Below are 15,806 nucleotides of genomic sequence, written 5' to 3' on the forward strand. Positions count from 1 at the left end.
AGGGGGGCTGATTGGGGGCGGGGCCGTCGAGGGCCTGGCTGGGGGCGGGGCTCCTCACCCGTCGCGGCCCCTGCACCCCACGGTGGACTCTCAACCAGCCCCAGCCCAGCCGCTCGGCCTGCGGGAGCCTGACAAAGCCCGGGGCGGGACGGACAGGGGAGGTGACCAATGAGCTGAGGGAACGGCGAGCAGCGGCGGGGAGGTGCCTGGCTTGTAGACGGCTGTTGCTAAGCAACTGGCTGAGAGCGGGGGTGGCGAAAGCTGCCGCTGAGAGCGCTTGGGCGGCTGCGCCCCTGGCGGCCAACGCGGGCAATGCAGGCTCCCTGCTGCGGACCAGCGCAGGTGGGGAGGTGCGGGGCCCGCAGCCAGCGGTCAGAGCCCGCTGCTGAGCGGTGGCTCCCCTCGGGCAGAGAGAGGGGGACGGACCCTGGGTCTCCCACTGCCAGTGGCTTCCTGAGGCCACCCGGGAGCCATCTCGCCCTCTCTCCGCTCCGCGCTGAACCGCAGCGTGTTAGCAGCCGCCCCGCCAGCACAGCTCAGCTTTCCTGCGGGGCGCTCTGTCCCCACGCCGGGCCTGGGAGCAGCCCCCAGGGACGCAGGGCGCCCAGGACCAGCGGTGCCTTCATGCTCCTTAGCGTGACAGTGTGTGTTTAAAAGTCAGACTCGGAAAGCAGCAGGCCCCGCGGCTGGGGCAGCATTAGGGAGCTCGCCGGGGACAGCGCATGCAGAGGGGAGTGGATCGGTGCGTTTCAGATGCGTCTCCTTTGAAACCACAATGCCTCCTTGCAAGCAAGAAGGGCCAAGTCAGCTGGCCGCCCGCTGCAGAGGGGGCGATTCAGCACCCCAGCATGAGGACAGCTCTTTGCAGGGCTCTCCAGTCTGCCCGGCCTGGCTTTGAATGGGCGGCTTGGATACAGCTCCTTGCTTCTTCGAATCAGAACCCTCGGAACAGTTTGAACGGAAACAGACCCTCCCTCCGCCAAAGCCACAGGGCAGCCGCTGGCTCTGGGAGCTGCACTTCTCAGACCCTAGCAAGGGCCCAGATGGCTCTCTGGGCTGTTCTCTCCCACGGAATTAGAGGCTTGCTCCTGGAGATCTTCTAATTCCACCAGAAGCAGCGAGATGTGAGATTTAGACCAAGCAGAGATTTAACTGAAAATGCTGGACAAGTGGATCCTCCTCCTGTCATTATTAACAACCCAAATTCAGAGCAAAACGCAGGGTGAGTTATTAATTAGCAGTGGAAGTTAAACATAAATACTCAGCTACCACCCTGGATAACGGTCAGGGTCTGTAGTACTCCAAGTTAAATCATAATCCTGGGTGAATCTAGAAGCCAAGAGTCAAAAATATACTTTAAACATTCCTTAAAAATCTGTTCTATTTCAGCAGTTATTGATGTTCCATGAATGCTAAATTAAAATTGGATGGTGGCATCTTACTACTAAGCTGTGTGAAAGCTCCTGCTGAACTGCTAGATTTCCGGAGTGTGAAAATCTTTGTCCAAAGGCTGTTAAAATGTGTTCTCTGATAACACAGCCTTATATAAAGATTTCACACACACATGGGAAATGCTGATCCATATTAATTCACATGCAATTTGTTTTTCATCAGGAATCTAGATTTTGTTCAGTTTCAAATTACATTAATTTTTGCAAAGAAACAAAAAATGTATTTTCTGGATTAACTCTATTTAAAAGAAAATTAAATTACCAATTTGTGCTGGAGATTCTGTTTCCAGACTTGGATCTGTGCCTCTCCCAAGCATTATTGATTGGCTTCATCCAAAACCCGTGCAAGGCAGTTGGAGTTTCTCCATTAATGTCAATGGATCAGGCCTTCTGGGACTTTTTGTTTTTATAATTCTATCTGCTTTGCATACTACTGATGAGCAGGGTGGGTTGGGGGAGGAGAAAGGTGGACTAAATGACCTCTTGAGGTCCCATTCAGGCCTACATTTTTGATTCTATATGTTGTAAACAGTCTTTCTTTTCAGATCCATACAAGCAGGAATGCAATACAAGGGGAATCCAGTGTCATCCAAAGGCAATTTGTCAACTGGATGAAGTGACAACCTTTTTCTATTGCCAATGTCTGCCAGGATATGAGGGTGATGGCATTAATTTCTGTCAAGGCAAGTGACATCTTAAGCGAATTCTGACAGCATGTTTAGGGGACCTCCTTTCAGCAGGAGGAAGTGTGGATCAGGAGTCAGGACTCCTGGATTCTTTTCTCTGCTTTGCCAGTGACTCACCTTGAGCAAGTTACATTGCCTCAGTTAACTTCACTATATGCCGGTATAATAATGCCTATTTATCTCACAAGGGTCATATAGTAATTAACTTAAATGCATTGAGATCCTTCCATGGAAAGGACTAAAGATGCACAAAGTATTATTGCAGGTAAGCAAAGTGCTGTACTGTGAAACATAGAATAGGACAAGCCTTAGCAGCAAGGACAGACCAGTCCATGTCCATCCAAATATGAACAACTGCCTCCTATGGGCTACCTGTGCCTTGAGGTAGCTGCTTATGCTGTAAAAGTGAAATTGGTCAGACATTTGTGGAGCTTCCTGTGTATCGTTTTCTGTGTCCAGACAGCAGCAGCAGCAGAACTACACAGGCAATATGGCTGAAATGGAGATTGACTTTTGACATCTTCTACCAGTACTGATTCACTTAGATAACAGTAATAAACAAGAGCAGGTGAATGCTTCTTGCCATGATTCTAAAGACAGACAAAGATCTTTGTTTATCCTTTTCTAGAGCCTGCTGTGAGCATAACTGTTTTCAATAACTCTGATTGTGATGGCTTTGGAGAGCAGGTTTGTCTTATCAAAGTAATGACTGGAAGAACAGTTACTTTCAGAGTCTCTATTTCTGGGAACCACCAGCCGTCTATGATAAAATGGTACAAATTCTACTCTGCCCAAGGACCCCAGTTCCACAGGTATGCACCATTATGGATGTTACAAACCTAGAATATGTGTAATAGAATGTATCAGATAGTGCTTATGATAGGAAATTATCTATTTTTACAGGTGGTGATGTCATTGTTAGGTATGCTGGGGACCAGTTTGGATAAAATAAGAAACAATCACAGCACTGTAAAGCTGGAAGGGACCTTGAGAGATTATTTAATCCAGCCCCTTGTGCTGTGGCAGGACCAAGTAAACCTAGACCATCCCTGGCATAGGCGCCGACTCTGTGGATGCTCTGGGGCTGGATTACCCATAGGGGGGGAAATGGTGGGTGCCAGCCCCCCATCAGCTCCCCCCAAACTCCCAGTGCCTCCTGCCCACTGGCAGGCTCTGCAGATCAGTGCCTCCCACCCACTGTGAACAACTGTTTTGCAGAATGCAGGAGGCGAAGAGGCAGGACGCAGCATGCTCGGGGCAGTGGGCGGGAAGAGGCGGGGTAGGGGTGGACCAGGGGTGGGAAGAGGTAGGGCAGGGATAGGGTCTTGGGGGAAGGGGTGGAGTGGGAGCAGAGCCTGGGACAGAGCCAGGGGTTGAGCACGCACGCACACACGCACACGCACACACACACACACACACAGCACTTGGTAAGGTCGGCATCTGTGATCCCTGGCAAGGGTTTGTCTAACCTGTTATTAAAAATGATAGGGATTCCACAACCTCCCTTGGAAACCTATTTCAGATCTTAACTTATAGTTAATTCCATGCTCCAGATCATGGCTGAAGTAGCTGAGCAGGACTTTCAAAATCTTGGGTTGCAAATGACTCAAGGAATATAGTGTTGCTCTTTGAGCACTAGATATAAACTTTTTTTTTTTTAAAGAAGCGGGAAGGAAAACTGAATTGGCGAGTCTGCTGGCACCTGGTTCATTTCAGAAATAGTGAGCTTCTGCTCTCCAACACCTTGAGTTCTTCTCCTCATGGTCCACATGTCAGAACAGAATTAGCAGCTTCCCTAAGAGGAAGATTTCTACACTGAAGCCTGGAAGCATTGCATGAATGTGACAAATGGCATAATAATTAGGGGAACTCTCTGGAACATATTTTTTTGGGAGGATGGCCTTATAACATTTTGTTTCTTCCTCAGTCCCCATTAGCTATACCCCTGTTGTCACCCTGTTAGCTGGAGGTTGCAGTACTGCACTGTGGATTGCTTAACAAGCAGATTCAGGACGCTAAGTTTAGCAATTTTTGTAACCACTTGCCTGAACCTTGGCAAAGCTTGAACTGAATTTCCTCTTGATAACACAGGGGGAAATTAACACCTGCATAGAAGATCACCATAAAATCTACCAGCCTCTTAAATCTCCTGTAAATTCTCCAAACTGGGCTTATGTGGGATTTAGATGGTGCCTAGGCCTTGGGTTGGCCCTCTGCATAGGAGAGAATTTCACCTTGAATTCTGATTGATTTTTAATCCCATTGCAATACCACTTTAGACACTAAAGGGCACTTGAGTGTTACTTAAATTGGTGCATGAAGTATTGTAGCCCTGTGGGTCCCAGGATATTAGAGACAGGCTGGATGAGGTAATAATTAAAGATATTACCTCACCCACCTTGTCTCACTTAAATTGCTGTCAGTTGTTGGTGTGAGTAGTTAGTTTATGTAGTGAGTGAGGCTGAGAACAGCTAGTGCATAACAATCCTGTATTTGAAGTTCCTGCATATAAGTTTAGAGATTTTTTTTTTAAAGAGTGTTTATCTGCAGTCAATTTTTGAGTCTCAGTTATCATTTAGGGTGGCCAGCCATTTGTTCAGAGCACCATTACTGATCACTGCAGAAATGTGTTTGTGGGAGGCCTTATTACTTGTACACTTTTATATATACATGGCCAAGTCCCCAGGCATGGTGGAATAGGACTTTTTTGCATGTGGTGGTGAGGGAGAAACACACAGTTAGCTTCATACCACCTTTACCCTCCAATGATATTGAGGATAGGGGCAATTGTCCTCCAGCACAAGTTACATCAGTGAAGAATGTCCCCAAGAAGCCACTCTGCTGGCCAGGTTCACCAGAGCATGTTACATTTCTTCATTCCCCCATGTTCCTGATGTAGCCATGGCCTATCCCCAGTTACACCTGGTCTGCCCTCTGCCACATTGGCAAACAGAGTATTTCTCTACCGTATAGTACAGAGGATCTAACCCACATGCATTCTAAATGCATTACTTGCATTCTATGCGAGTGGCTTCCATTGGTGTCAATGAGATGTGACAAACACTGAGGGTAGTAAGTATATGGCTTGGCAAAGACCTGGAAAAGACCAGTCACCATTTCTATTCCTCTCAGCCTGGGTAGAAGATAGTCGCCTTCAAATACAGAGTGTATCCAGTATTACACTGATCCTACAACTGATCTTAGCCAAAAAATCCCATTTGGTTACAAGGACTCTTTCTTTGCAGTTATCGAAGGAGATTGACACCAGCCGCTAACCTGTCCCCAAAGATGACTCTGGCCAACAGCAGTCTGGCTCTGAAGCTGTTTTCCATTGATGAGGATGATTTTTACCCAAACATGTTCTGGGCTGAAATTCAAGCAAAAGCCTTACCTGATAAACAGCCAAAGATTGAAGCCTATGATTTCACAGACTTTCAGATGTTAAACCCTTCTCACTTGAGATACTTTTTCGTCCTAGAAAGAATGCCAATAGGTAAGAAATGGAAACTGTTACCACTATTAACATTTAGAGAATTCTGCCATGCTGTAAGGGTCAGTGTCCAAATCTTTGTCAAATAAGACAAAGCTGGTTGTAATCATTTTTGTAAAACCAGAAACACACATGGTGCTTTGCAGTGATCATTATATCTGTAAACATCCCCTTAAATGAGAATGGATGGGTGTTCATCCATATCAGGACCAATTTTATCAGAAACAGCTGACCTGTACTAACACTAGCCAATAAATTATAAAGGGTGGCATGCTCCTGAGCTAAGCCAGCTGAGTTTGGGATTGCCAACTGTCCTACATTTCATGAGACTTTCTTTTTTTAGTAAATGAACAAACCCTTTTTTCTTCTGTAATCACCTACAGAGGATGTCTGTAGGACTGTTTCTCATCTATAAAGAAATAGTAAACTGTACCTCTTTCTGTGAAGGTAGCACCCCATCTCTAGGTATCCCCATTTATTCTGTTGTATTCTTCATTCAATTTCGATTTTAGACTTTCATATCCAGCAAGACCTGATATTGGAATGATGCGTTGAAGTCTGATTTACATTTACAGCATGTGGTTTTGCTTTTATATTGCATTATATGATGTTAATTTCATGCTGCTTATGAATATGATTATATTCTAATTCTCTTTACAGCCCCCTGAGTGTTGATGCAAGGACACATTATAAAAAAAGTTGGCTTCCTCCATAACACTCTGTTTAGATGCTTGTATGTTACTGATCATTAAAGATCAAAGTTCAGCTGGCACACAAGTAATCTGCCAATGAAGAGTGACATAATACTGTCTCTAGGATCTTTGCATATCTTTATCTCCAACCTCATGGAGATATATATCACACTTTGACTGGAGCATAAATCCAAAACATTTCATTCAGTTGACTGTTACTTTCCTTGAGACATACTTGGCATTATTTATATGTTAGAATGCTTTTAGAACCAATGAAAGTTTGGGTTTTTTTAGGAGCCATCATGAACGTTTATTGATCTTGTTCTCTGGTTTTGTATTTGTCTTTTTAGAGCTTGGGCAGTTTTTAGAAGGAGACATTATTACCATCCAGCTGCCCCAGTATCTTCAGGTGTCTCCTTCCAGCTTTGTGAAGTGGACCAAGGAGCCTTCGCTCATGACGCTGTTTGACACCAATGCTGTTGTGCTGGCCAACGGGACTGAGGGGATTGAGCTCAAAGGAGTAAAGTATGATTGTAATCTGCTGTACTTTCAGCCTGTAAACTCCTGTTTCCTTCTCCGTGCCCAGGAGTAATGCATCTTCATAAGAATGACCAACCTGGGTCAGACCAATGGTCCATCTAGGCCCAGTATCCTGTTTTCCGACAGTGGCCCATGCCAGATGCTTCAGAAGGAATGAACAGAACAGGGCAATCTGAGTGATCCATTCCAGTCCCAGCTTCTGGCAGTCAGAGGTTCAGGCACATCCAGAGCATGGGATTGCATCTGATCATCTTGGCGAATAGTCATTGATGGACCTATCCTCCCTGAACTTCTCTAATTCTCTTTTGAACCACCTATATTTTGGCCTTCATAACATTCCCTGGCAATGAGTTCCACAGGTTGCCTGTGCATTGTGTGAAGAAATACTTCCTTGCATGCCCCCTGGTTTGTGTGTTATATGAAAGGATAAATAGCACTACCTTATTCACTTTCTCCACACCATTCCTGATTTTATAACCTCTATCACATTCCCCCCGCCCCATATGCACACCAATAGGGGATTAGCATCCACAAGGAGCAGAGAATAAGGCAAATGGACTGATGGGATTATCATCACATAGTGGTGCTCTTAATACTTTGCTGTAAAAATATTATTTCTTAAATGATTAGGAATAGAAACAGATCTAGAGAAGGAGAAGAAATACTAAGCAACTGTGAACTGAGTCCATAAGAAAAATAGCCAAGAGGTTCTGCAGCTGTCATAAAACAGAGTGGATCTCTGCATTTTAATCCCCTCATCTCCTATCACCTCTATTTCCCCTTTCCTTCTATTTCTTTCCTCTTGAGTATTCTCCCCCTTCTCTTCCTAAGCTACCCTCCAGTTGCCTGTGGTCTGAGGGGAGACAAAAATCAACAAAATATCTGAGTTCTAATCTCTTTCCCTGCTCATCTAGCAGGAAACCCATCCCCAGAGTGAAGTCTGAGTACTGTAAAGCAACCTTCAGTAGAAAACCAGAGTGGGAAATCAAGGATTCTCATTTCCTTTCTGTTTTACCTTCTCTCAGGAATAGTGAATTTGGTTACATCCGAGCTCTTGTCTATGATTTCACCCCTGATGTTCCTGGAAGGGTTATGGTAGCCCAGAGGCTCTTCTTCATAAAGAAGGGTACTGAGTGTTTTTACATTTATGGTGCATTATCCTTAGTATGGTATCCTATAGTCATCGGGATTTGACTTCCATGTCATCTCTACCTTTTTATTTAGATATTCAGTGCCACCAAATCAGCCAATGCAATATTTAAAAAAAATCATTAAAACATTCTATTAATATTAGCTTTGGTAAGACAACTTTTTTATTTAAATCATTATTTTATATCCAAATATATATAGGTCACTTCTGCTTGACAGTGCCCTTTTAACATATGAGTGAAATTAACTGTTCACCAAAGCTTTTAGTGAATGAGGTTTTCCACATTTTTAAAAGGATGCTGAAACATTGGAGAGGGTACAGAAAAAGAATCACAAAAATAATCTGAGGGTTGGAGTAGATTCCTTACAATTAGAGATTTAAGAACATGATCTGTTTAGTTTTTCATCAAGAAGATTGAGAGATGACTTCGCTGCCGTATACACATACTTTTACAAGGGAAAAACACTAGCTCTTTAACCTAGCAGATAAAAGCATAAGAAAAGCCAATGGCTGGAAGTTAAAGGCATGATAAATTGAAATTAGAAACAAGGGACAAATTTTTAACAGTGAGAGTGAGTAACTATTGGTACAAACTACCAAGAAAAGTGGTGAATTCTCTATTTCTTAATGACTTTACCTCAAGACCGGATGCCTTTCTGGGAGATTTGCTTTAGACTTTAGTTAAGCACACGTTATTGGGCTCAATGCAAGTGTAACTGGGTAAAATTCTATGGCCTGTGCTAGACAAGAAGTCAGTTTAGATGATCTAATCATCCCTTCTGGCCTTAAAATCTGCGTCTGTGAATGAACCAACACCCATCGCGTTTACTATAAAGAGCAACTATGTTTTTTTGACTTGAATAAAATGAAATGATTAAATGGATCAATTACTTTACTTTGGCCAGGCACTTGTTTATTTGTGTCACATGTGCATTTTTCCCTCCCAGATATTAGCAAAATGTGCAATGGAACTCGGAATGAAAAGAATTGCCACTGTAACCCGGGATTTGAGGGAAATGGCGTACACTGTATTGGTAAATATTCATGCACTTTGCTTCCTGGAGCATTTTCTCATAATGTTAACATAACATAGAAGATATTGAAGCGTTCATGATCCTGCTGCAGCCATTCAATGCCTTATGAACAACATATATCCATGTAAAGGATTCCCATGTGACATCAAAATGCTGCTTGCCTCATTGAAAAGAATAAAAGATGGGAGAGGAGGGTGTCAAGTCTCAGGCATCCATTTCAGAATATGTTATAAAAATAACAGAATTCTTCAATAATGACACTAAAATTGCACATTTTAATGATTTTGCTAGTGTTTTAAACTGCTATTGTAAAAACAGTGTAGCCTTTCTAAAGGGTTACCTCAAGGTGAAGGTCAGAATAAGATTAATCACTCATTAGATATAGCAGTGAGTTTTGTTAAAAACATCTTTATGCTGTGCCATGCAGCTTGTGAAGGAAATCCAAAGTTAATTCCAGAAAGCTTGGGTTTAGTCAACATTCCCTTTCATGGCTGGCTTGAATTCAATTTTATTGTGATTTTTAAAAGTGTCTGATATCCTTTTTTGCACCTGCAATGTTTGCATGACAGTGTAATAGTGAGATGCACTATGAGAAAGCACCTTTCTGTCATGCTGTTAATGGTAGTGGCTGAAGTTTTTAAAAGGACAAGACACATTTTGGTCCAATAATACTATTTTCAATCATATAACTTAAGATAGAGAAGTAAGCAGGCCATGCTTCTGGGCATCTTCTGACTATTTGTGGAGGCGAAGCAAGATTTTCCCTCATGTGCAAGTTTGCATTTTACAGTAATGGCAAAAGAAAATGCCCAAGCATTGGTTACAGCATGCTAGACTTGGTAAACCAATGGCAGGGAGATGGGATGCTGGACAAGTAATCTGATATGATGACTCTTCTGTGTTTTGTTGAGAGCAATTTGCAGGAATTCCATACAAGGGCAGCTGGATCTCTTTAGTGCCCACAAAAGAGCTGGTCACACGAGCAACAGACAGAATGGTCAGGGAACATTATTCAAGTTATTGAATAGTCGACTGCTGAGGCAGCATTAAAACTATGACAATCAAGTGAATACCCCAATTTCCCCAACGTTTCATGAACAGACAACAAGCCATGTGCTGCATTCTTTGATTGCTCAACAGACTGTTCCAGTGTCCTGCTTGGCCAGCAAAGGCCCACCTTTGCACACAGGATCAGCATTTGAGTGCACAACTCACATAACAGTGCAGCTGCAAATGTCGATTTGTGCACACAAATGTGGATTTGTGTGGGCCTAGTGGGTTCACACACAGTTGCAGGTGTGTATCCTTTGTGCCCACAGTTGAAAACTGTGACTCGGTTATAACTAGTTAAATGTGCTGTTAAAACTTAGGCACATTCACTTCTTTCTGCTTGAAGATATAGATGAGTGTGTGGAAGGAATGCCCATGAAGTGCCTACCCGAGGCTGAATGCATCAATAGATATGGATCGTACTTTTGTCGTTGCCCACATGGATTCAAAGGAGATGGACTGTACAGCTGTGTAGGTAAAGGAAATGTGAGCTCTGAGACTTGAGGGTTTTGTTTTTTTTTAAATTGAGTTAGCTTGTCAGCTAATACATTCTGAAGTCCATTTTTCAAAGGCTGTGGTTGTGATTTACAGGACCAAAGCAATGTGCAGAAATAGCTTCTTGATAGGGCCCACTGCCTGGCCTTTTCTGGCCTATCAAGATGGCTTGGAATGATGAAAACCTAGGGAAATCAAGTCCCATTCCTACCAGGGAGTCTTGGTCAAGACGGACTCAAAACAATATCTGTGGTTGTTTTCTCATGTCGATGATCCTGAGTAAAGATGCTGTAGAAACCTGTAATTTACATAAATCCTGTATAACTGAATTTAAATGGAAAAATTAGTGTAAATTTTTATCTCCATTCTAGATATAGATGAGTGTGCAGGAGGTATCCATAACTGTAATCAGGATGCTACTTGTTTGAATACTCTTGGCTCCTATTTCTGTGTGTGTCAGAGTGGGTTTATTGGTGATGGCATTCACTGTAAAGGTAAGGAAATGAAATTACCTGTTGGTTACTTATATGTGACTGGGAAGAAGTGAGGAGTGGATTTGTTTCTCATTCTGATGTTTTCATCTTTGTCCTCCTTATGGCAGCAAAAAGCATATGGTCCCCATGGTCTCCGTGGTCTGTCTGTACTGTCACTTGTGGATACCAGAACCAAATGCGGATCCGCTTGTGCACCCATCCAGAGAGCGGGATGCGTTGTGAGGGACCTTCTGCTGATCTCAAGCTTTGTCCCAATCTAGAACCATGCCCAAGTGAGTCCAAACTCATTCATTTATCTTAGACTATGTGTATATCCACAGTTACATTCATAGATTGCTGTATGATTTCTATTCCCTATGCAACACTTGTCAGCTAAACTGTGCCAGTCTGGCATGGGAAACAGAAATTGGGATGTCTTGCCACAAAACAGGCTAAGTAAGAATCTCATTGCTCTCAGCAGCTCTGCTTCTTTTTAGTTCTCTATCCCCTAGAGCATGAGTCATCACAAAATGATGATCAGTTGTATTGGTGTAACAGGATGGCTGATCTCAAGACCTTGTGCGGGAATGTAGGACTCGTTGAGTTCCCCTAGGTGCAGCTCATAAAACCCTGTCTTAAGATTCAAGGTAATTACTATTAAGTCATACTGGCAGGTGGGTGCAGTAAACTCCAATCAGTGTATAAAAGGGTTCAAATGGTGTCTCTGGCCATAGAGGACTAGTGCAGAGGAAGGAAGCCCAAAGAACATCTACGCTTGGAAAGTTTAGATTGAGGCTATGTTATTGCTTTTGAATTTCCACTAAAGCCAAGCCCAGGAAGCAGGTGATTGGATACTAACTCAGGAACTGCTTGCTGTGTTGAGGATGGGGGTAGGAACTCAACCTGTTCAAAGCTGGTTTGCCATTCTCTCCAGCAGTGGAGCCATAAAAAGACAGGCTGTAACAGAAGCTATCTCACTGACAATCCCTTGTATTATATGCTGCTTTAGTTGACCATAAGTTAAAGAAATTCTTAGGGTTTGATCTGCTGATGACCTGCTCTTGTGTAATCATTTCCATTAGTGCAAAGTGGGCATAAAATATTACCAAACGAGAATGGCAGCAGTTTGCGTTGGTGAAAACAGCTACCTGAGGTTCAGGAAAAATGTGAACTGGGCCCTTAGTTGGCACCTGTAATGGGGTACACTTATTGATAGCGCCCCCTGGTGCCTCGGGTCCAACTGAAATCTATAAACCAGTAACTCTTCCATCCCTCTAGGGCTCTACAGAAGTTCTCTTATAGGCCCTCTCTGGGGGCTTCCCCAACAGGATCCCAACTTGCTTTTGCACAGTTCCTCTTTTGCTGCTGCTTTCTCACAGGATCCCCCCACTGCCTCCTCTTCCTGGGGACTCTGGTAGCTTCCCTTAGTGGGCCTTCCAGCCTGACTTCTTTTCTCCTCTCTCCCAGGCCTTCCCCCATAACGTTTTCCCAGCAGGGGTCAGTAATTATCATTATTTATTTTCACATCACCATCAGGTGGGGGCTAGTTGCTAGGTCACAGGCTGAAACTTAAAGGACAAGCCAGCCTGTGACAGCACCTATCAAATAACATTTCATCTCCTGCATTTGAAGGAAGAGATCATGTTAATGGAGTAGAAGGTGGTCACAGGATAGCATGAACTGTCACAATTAGGACTGTCACTTGGAGGAGCTTGCCCAGCAAAATGAGCTGTGCTGAGCCATGACAGGTATCAACATGTGATCATGACGGTGATATTTTAGTATGTTTTAACATCGTGCGAGTCTATCTCAGAGCGCACCAAGTGGCCCCATTGCTTCTAGAACAATGGTCTCTCTACACCTCATTGCAGTATGTAAAGGTAAAAGCTGAGTTCAGGGCTTCACTAAAAATATATCCATAAGGTAAAGCAGAGACATTTCTGCTGAGAGAGAGAGAGTGCTATTTATTCTGTGACAATATCCTTGTTCTAACGATTATTTTCCATTATCCTCAATGATGTGAAACCTTTTCAGTGAATCTTGTCACATTCCATGAGGATACACTTCAACACAAATAGCTGCTAATAGTCTGAATCAATGTGGATCTGCCACCTTGCTCAGAGTGGTGAGAATGCTTCTGTTTCATTTTTCTAGTGAATGGCCAGTGGTCAGAATGGTCACCCTGGTCAATGTGTTCTGACACCTGTTCAGGAATCAAGAAAAGAATCCGGATTTGCAATAGCCCTGCTCCTTCCAGAGGAGGTTTGCCCTGTGCTGGGTTAAAGGAGGAAGTCACGGTGTGCAGCAACAACAACAAATGCCCAGGTACAGTAATTTTTCTGAATTCTGTAACACTTCACCAAAATATCAGATGCAAGTGAGACTGAGAAAGAGATTCTGTTGCATAAGTCATGTCAAAGGTACTTCAGTACCAGACTGGAGTGTCCCCAGAGCTCTGCTTCCCACCACACCTCTGCTCCCATTTCACCCTCCCCTTCCTCCCACTCCTAACTGCTCCCTTTGTCTCCTCCCATCAGTAGGTGTACATCTTCTTTATGCCTTGATGCTTAGAACAGCCTTCTTTTCCTGCATATCAAATCTCCATTTACTCCTTCAAGTCCCTCATTAAAACCTCTTTTCTGTGAAGACTTTAGCGTTCAAGTTTCTGTGGCTTCTTGCATGTGAACTGCTGACCCATGTGTTTGTCCAAATTGGACTGTAAGTTCTTCAGGGCATGGGTACTGCCTTTTTCATGTTTTGTAAACTGTGATGTACCTTTCAGAACTTTATGAATAACAGTGATGCTGCCAGACGAAAAAGTGGCCAGTGGTTTGCATGAAAAGACCAGATTTGCAACAGCCCATCTGAAGTTATCTTTCCTGAACATAAATGCTTGAAATGTGTTGAAATTAAAAAGAAATGAAGTAGATAAGCACTGGTCATGCTTGTTTTTTCTTTGTCTCAGTTGATGGGATGTGGTCTCCGTGGGCATCCTGGACTCCCTGCCCCATCTCTTGCGGCCTAGGTGTGGTGAGCCGATCTCGACGATGCAATAATCCTGCCCCGGAGCATGGGGGAAAGAACTGCACTGGACACAGATATGAGGAAGGTTCTTGTGGATTTCCAGTAAGTCATAGATTTGTATGATAATGGATTTTAGAATATTCCTATCTGAAAGAAAACAGGGATCTATTATCACTGATGGCAGAACTTTCAGTAGGTTCAGAGGAGCATCCACAGTTCAGATGCTTATTGAAATGGACAAAATGGGTTTGAATTAGAAGAATGAGACAGTACCTTCAACGATCAGTAGGAATGATCGGAGAAGTCCCCCCAAAAGGTTAAAGTTGTTCTGACAGTATCCCAGCAGCTCACTATCAACCTGATCTTGAGATACTCTTTTGTTGAAGCCAAAGGGAATTGTTGCTGTTCAGGATTGCTCAGAAACAGGCCTTTTATAAGGGTTTTTTGGAACTGTCGAGTCTTAATATAAGCAAACAAGATAAAGCAGAATTCTAGAAATTTCATTATAACACATTTCAATAGAACTCTATGCATGTCGGTTTTTTTCTGATTATTTAATCTCACGTTTTTAAAAAATGACTAACATCTAATTTTTACTTCAGTCACTCATAAAGGGCAGAATTACTCACACTATGGCTCTTGGTTGCCTACACTATGCTTGTTTTGCTAGTGGAAATTGCATTGATGTCAATTAAAGTTTCAGATGTAGACATTTCAAGATGATCATCTGCACATATTAAAGGAGAATGTGACCTGATGTTTTCCTTCTAAATGTTTCTTTCACTGCATGCTAAGAATACTGTATTAGAAATTCAATCCTCGCCCCACAGTCCATCTTCTGTCTGTTTTATTTGCAGGAGGACTTTTGCAAATACCTGAAGCGACCATCTGAATCCATTATACCTGGGAAACTGATCCAGTAATCGGTCTAAAGAAGTTAGTGTGCTGAAAAACTGTTGAAATTCACTGGCCTCTAACTCACTTACATGCCTTTTAAAAGCCCAGCTATACTGAAAAGTTCCAAAAGAAACCTGCCTCAATAGAAAACTTATAGTCATGATACTTACCAGAAAACACACATTATTGGTGTTGGAACCAGTGCAGTGTACTGAATGCTAAGGCCTATCTTGTTCATGACTTTCGTAGAGAAGAATAAAAGCCCGGCCCAAAATGAAGACTTGCAGGGTGAATGTAGTGACAGTGGTACCAAAGGGGTTTATATTAGTTAATTCAGGCAAATGCATCGCCATGAGCTCCCTAACAGGCACCTTCATACCAGCAAGAGTGTGGCTACCTAAGGGGGCTACACTAGTATCAACACCCTCTGCTACCACCTTTTCTCAGAGAGCCATCAGTACAAAATCTGGCTGTAGACCAGCCCTGGTTATAAATCACATGGAGGAGGAGGAGGAGGAGGAGGTGGGGGGGGGGACAATATCTGAGGGAGATCAGGAAGGTAGTGTCTGGGAGGCCCTGGCGGGGTCCAGGGACGCAGTACCTAGGAGTGTGTGTGGCTGGGAGGAGGGGCAATACCTGAGGGAGGTCAGCGGCACAGTGTCGGCAGGGACAGCAGTAGCTGGGGGAGATTGGGGGAGCTGTGAGGCAGGAGTGTCTATGGGACTGGGGGAGCAGTGTTGATGGGGGGGAGCAGGGGAGCTGTGCTGGGGGGGGTGTCTGAGGGAGTGGCGGAGCAGAGGCAGAGCTAGAGGAGTGCGACGCGC

General features: G+C 43.7%; 2 protein-coding genes and 1 long non-coding RNA gene across 8 annotated transcripts in view; 1 reads left to right on the plus strand and 2 right to left on the minus strand.

Annotated features, from left to right (window-relative positions):
* Positions 1–225, minus strand: part of CCDC27 (coiled-coil domain containing 27) — a 10,665-nt gene extending 10,440 nt beyond the window's left edge. For 2 of the 6 annotated variants that reach the window (XM_032763840.2, XM_032763839.2), the window contains exon 1: positions 59–221. The gene's annotated coding sequence lies outside the window, so the exon portion shown is untranslated. Of the gene's footprint in view, positions 1–58 lie in introns of all 6 variants that reach the window. The other 4 variants (XM_032763844.2, XM_032763841.2, XM_032763842.2 and 1 more) reach the window with 4 other exon arrangements.
* A 410-nt stretch (positions 226–635) lies between these two features.
* LOC116815432 (uncharacterized) lies at positions 636–15,260 on the plus strand. The gene is made up of 12 exons (XM_075060348.1): positions 636–1,222; positions 1,997–2,949; positions 5,383–5,630; positions 6,670–6,844; positions 7,885–7,985; positions 8,957–9,043; positions 10,440–10,568; positions 10,960–11,082; positions 11,190–11,354; positions 13,216–13,386; positions 14,027–14,187; positions 14,943–15,260. Exons 2-12 carry the CDS (start codon positions 2,843–2,845, stop codon positions 15,006–15,008), a joined length of 1,533 nt encoding a protein of 510 aa, XP_074916449.1. The 5' UTR covers positions 636–1,222; positions 1,997–2,842; the 3' UTR covers positions 15,009–15,260.
* On the minus strand, positions 3,785–15,234 carry LOC142045870 (uncharacterized). The gene is made up of 3 exons (XR_012654781.1): positions 15,153–15,234; positions 5,529–5,611; positions 3,785–3,932 (listed from the first exon to the last, which is right to left on the minus strand). It is a non-coding gene; the product is annotated as an uncharacterized LOC142045870 (long non-coding RNA).
* Positions 15,261–15,806: the final 546 nt, after the last annotated feature.

The sequence above is a fragment of the Chelonoidis abingdonii genome, chromosome 23 (genome assembly GCF_003597395.2).
Source record: "Chelonoidis abingdonii isolate Lonesome George chromosome 23, CheloAbing_2.0, whole genome shotgun sequence".
NCBI lineage: Eukaryota > Metazoa > Chordata > Testudines > Testudinidae > Chelonoidis > Chelonoidis abingdonii.

What these genes read in the sequence shown, in the direction of transcription:
- LOC116815432 (XM_075060348.1), top strand. Translation starts at nt 2,843, where the DNA reads ATGACTGGAAGAACAGTTACTTTCAGAGTCTCTATTTCTGGGAACCAC. An exon ending in CCTAGAAAGAATGCCAATAG is followed by an intron (nt 5,631 to 6,669) that starts GTAAGAAATGGA and finishes TTGTCTTTTTAG; the next exon opens with AGCTTGGGCAGTTTTTAGAA. An exon ending in CAACAACAACAAATGCCCAG is followed by an intron (nt 13,387 to 14,026) that starts GTACAGTAATTT and finishes TCTTTGTCTCAG; the next exon opens with TTGATGGGATGTGGTCTCCG.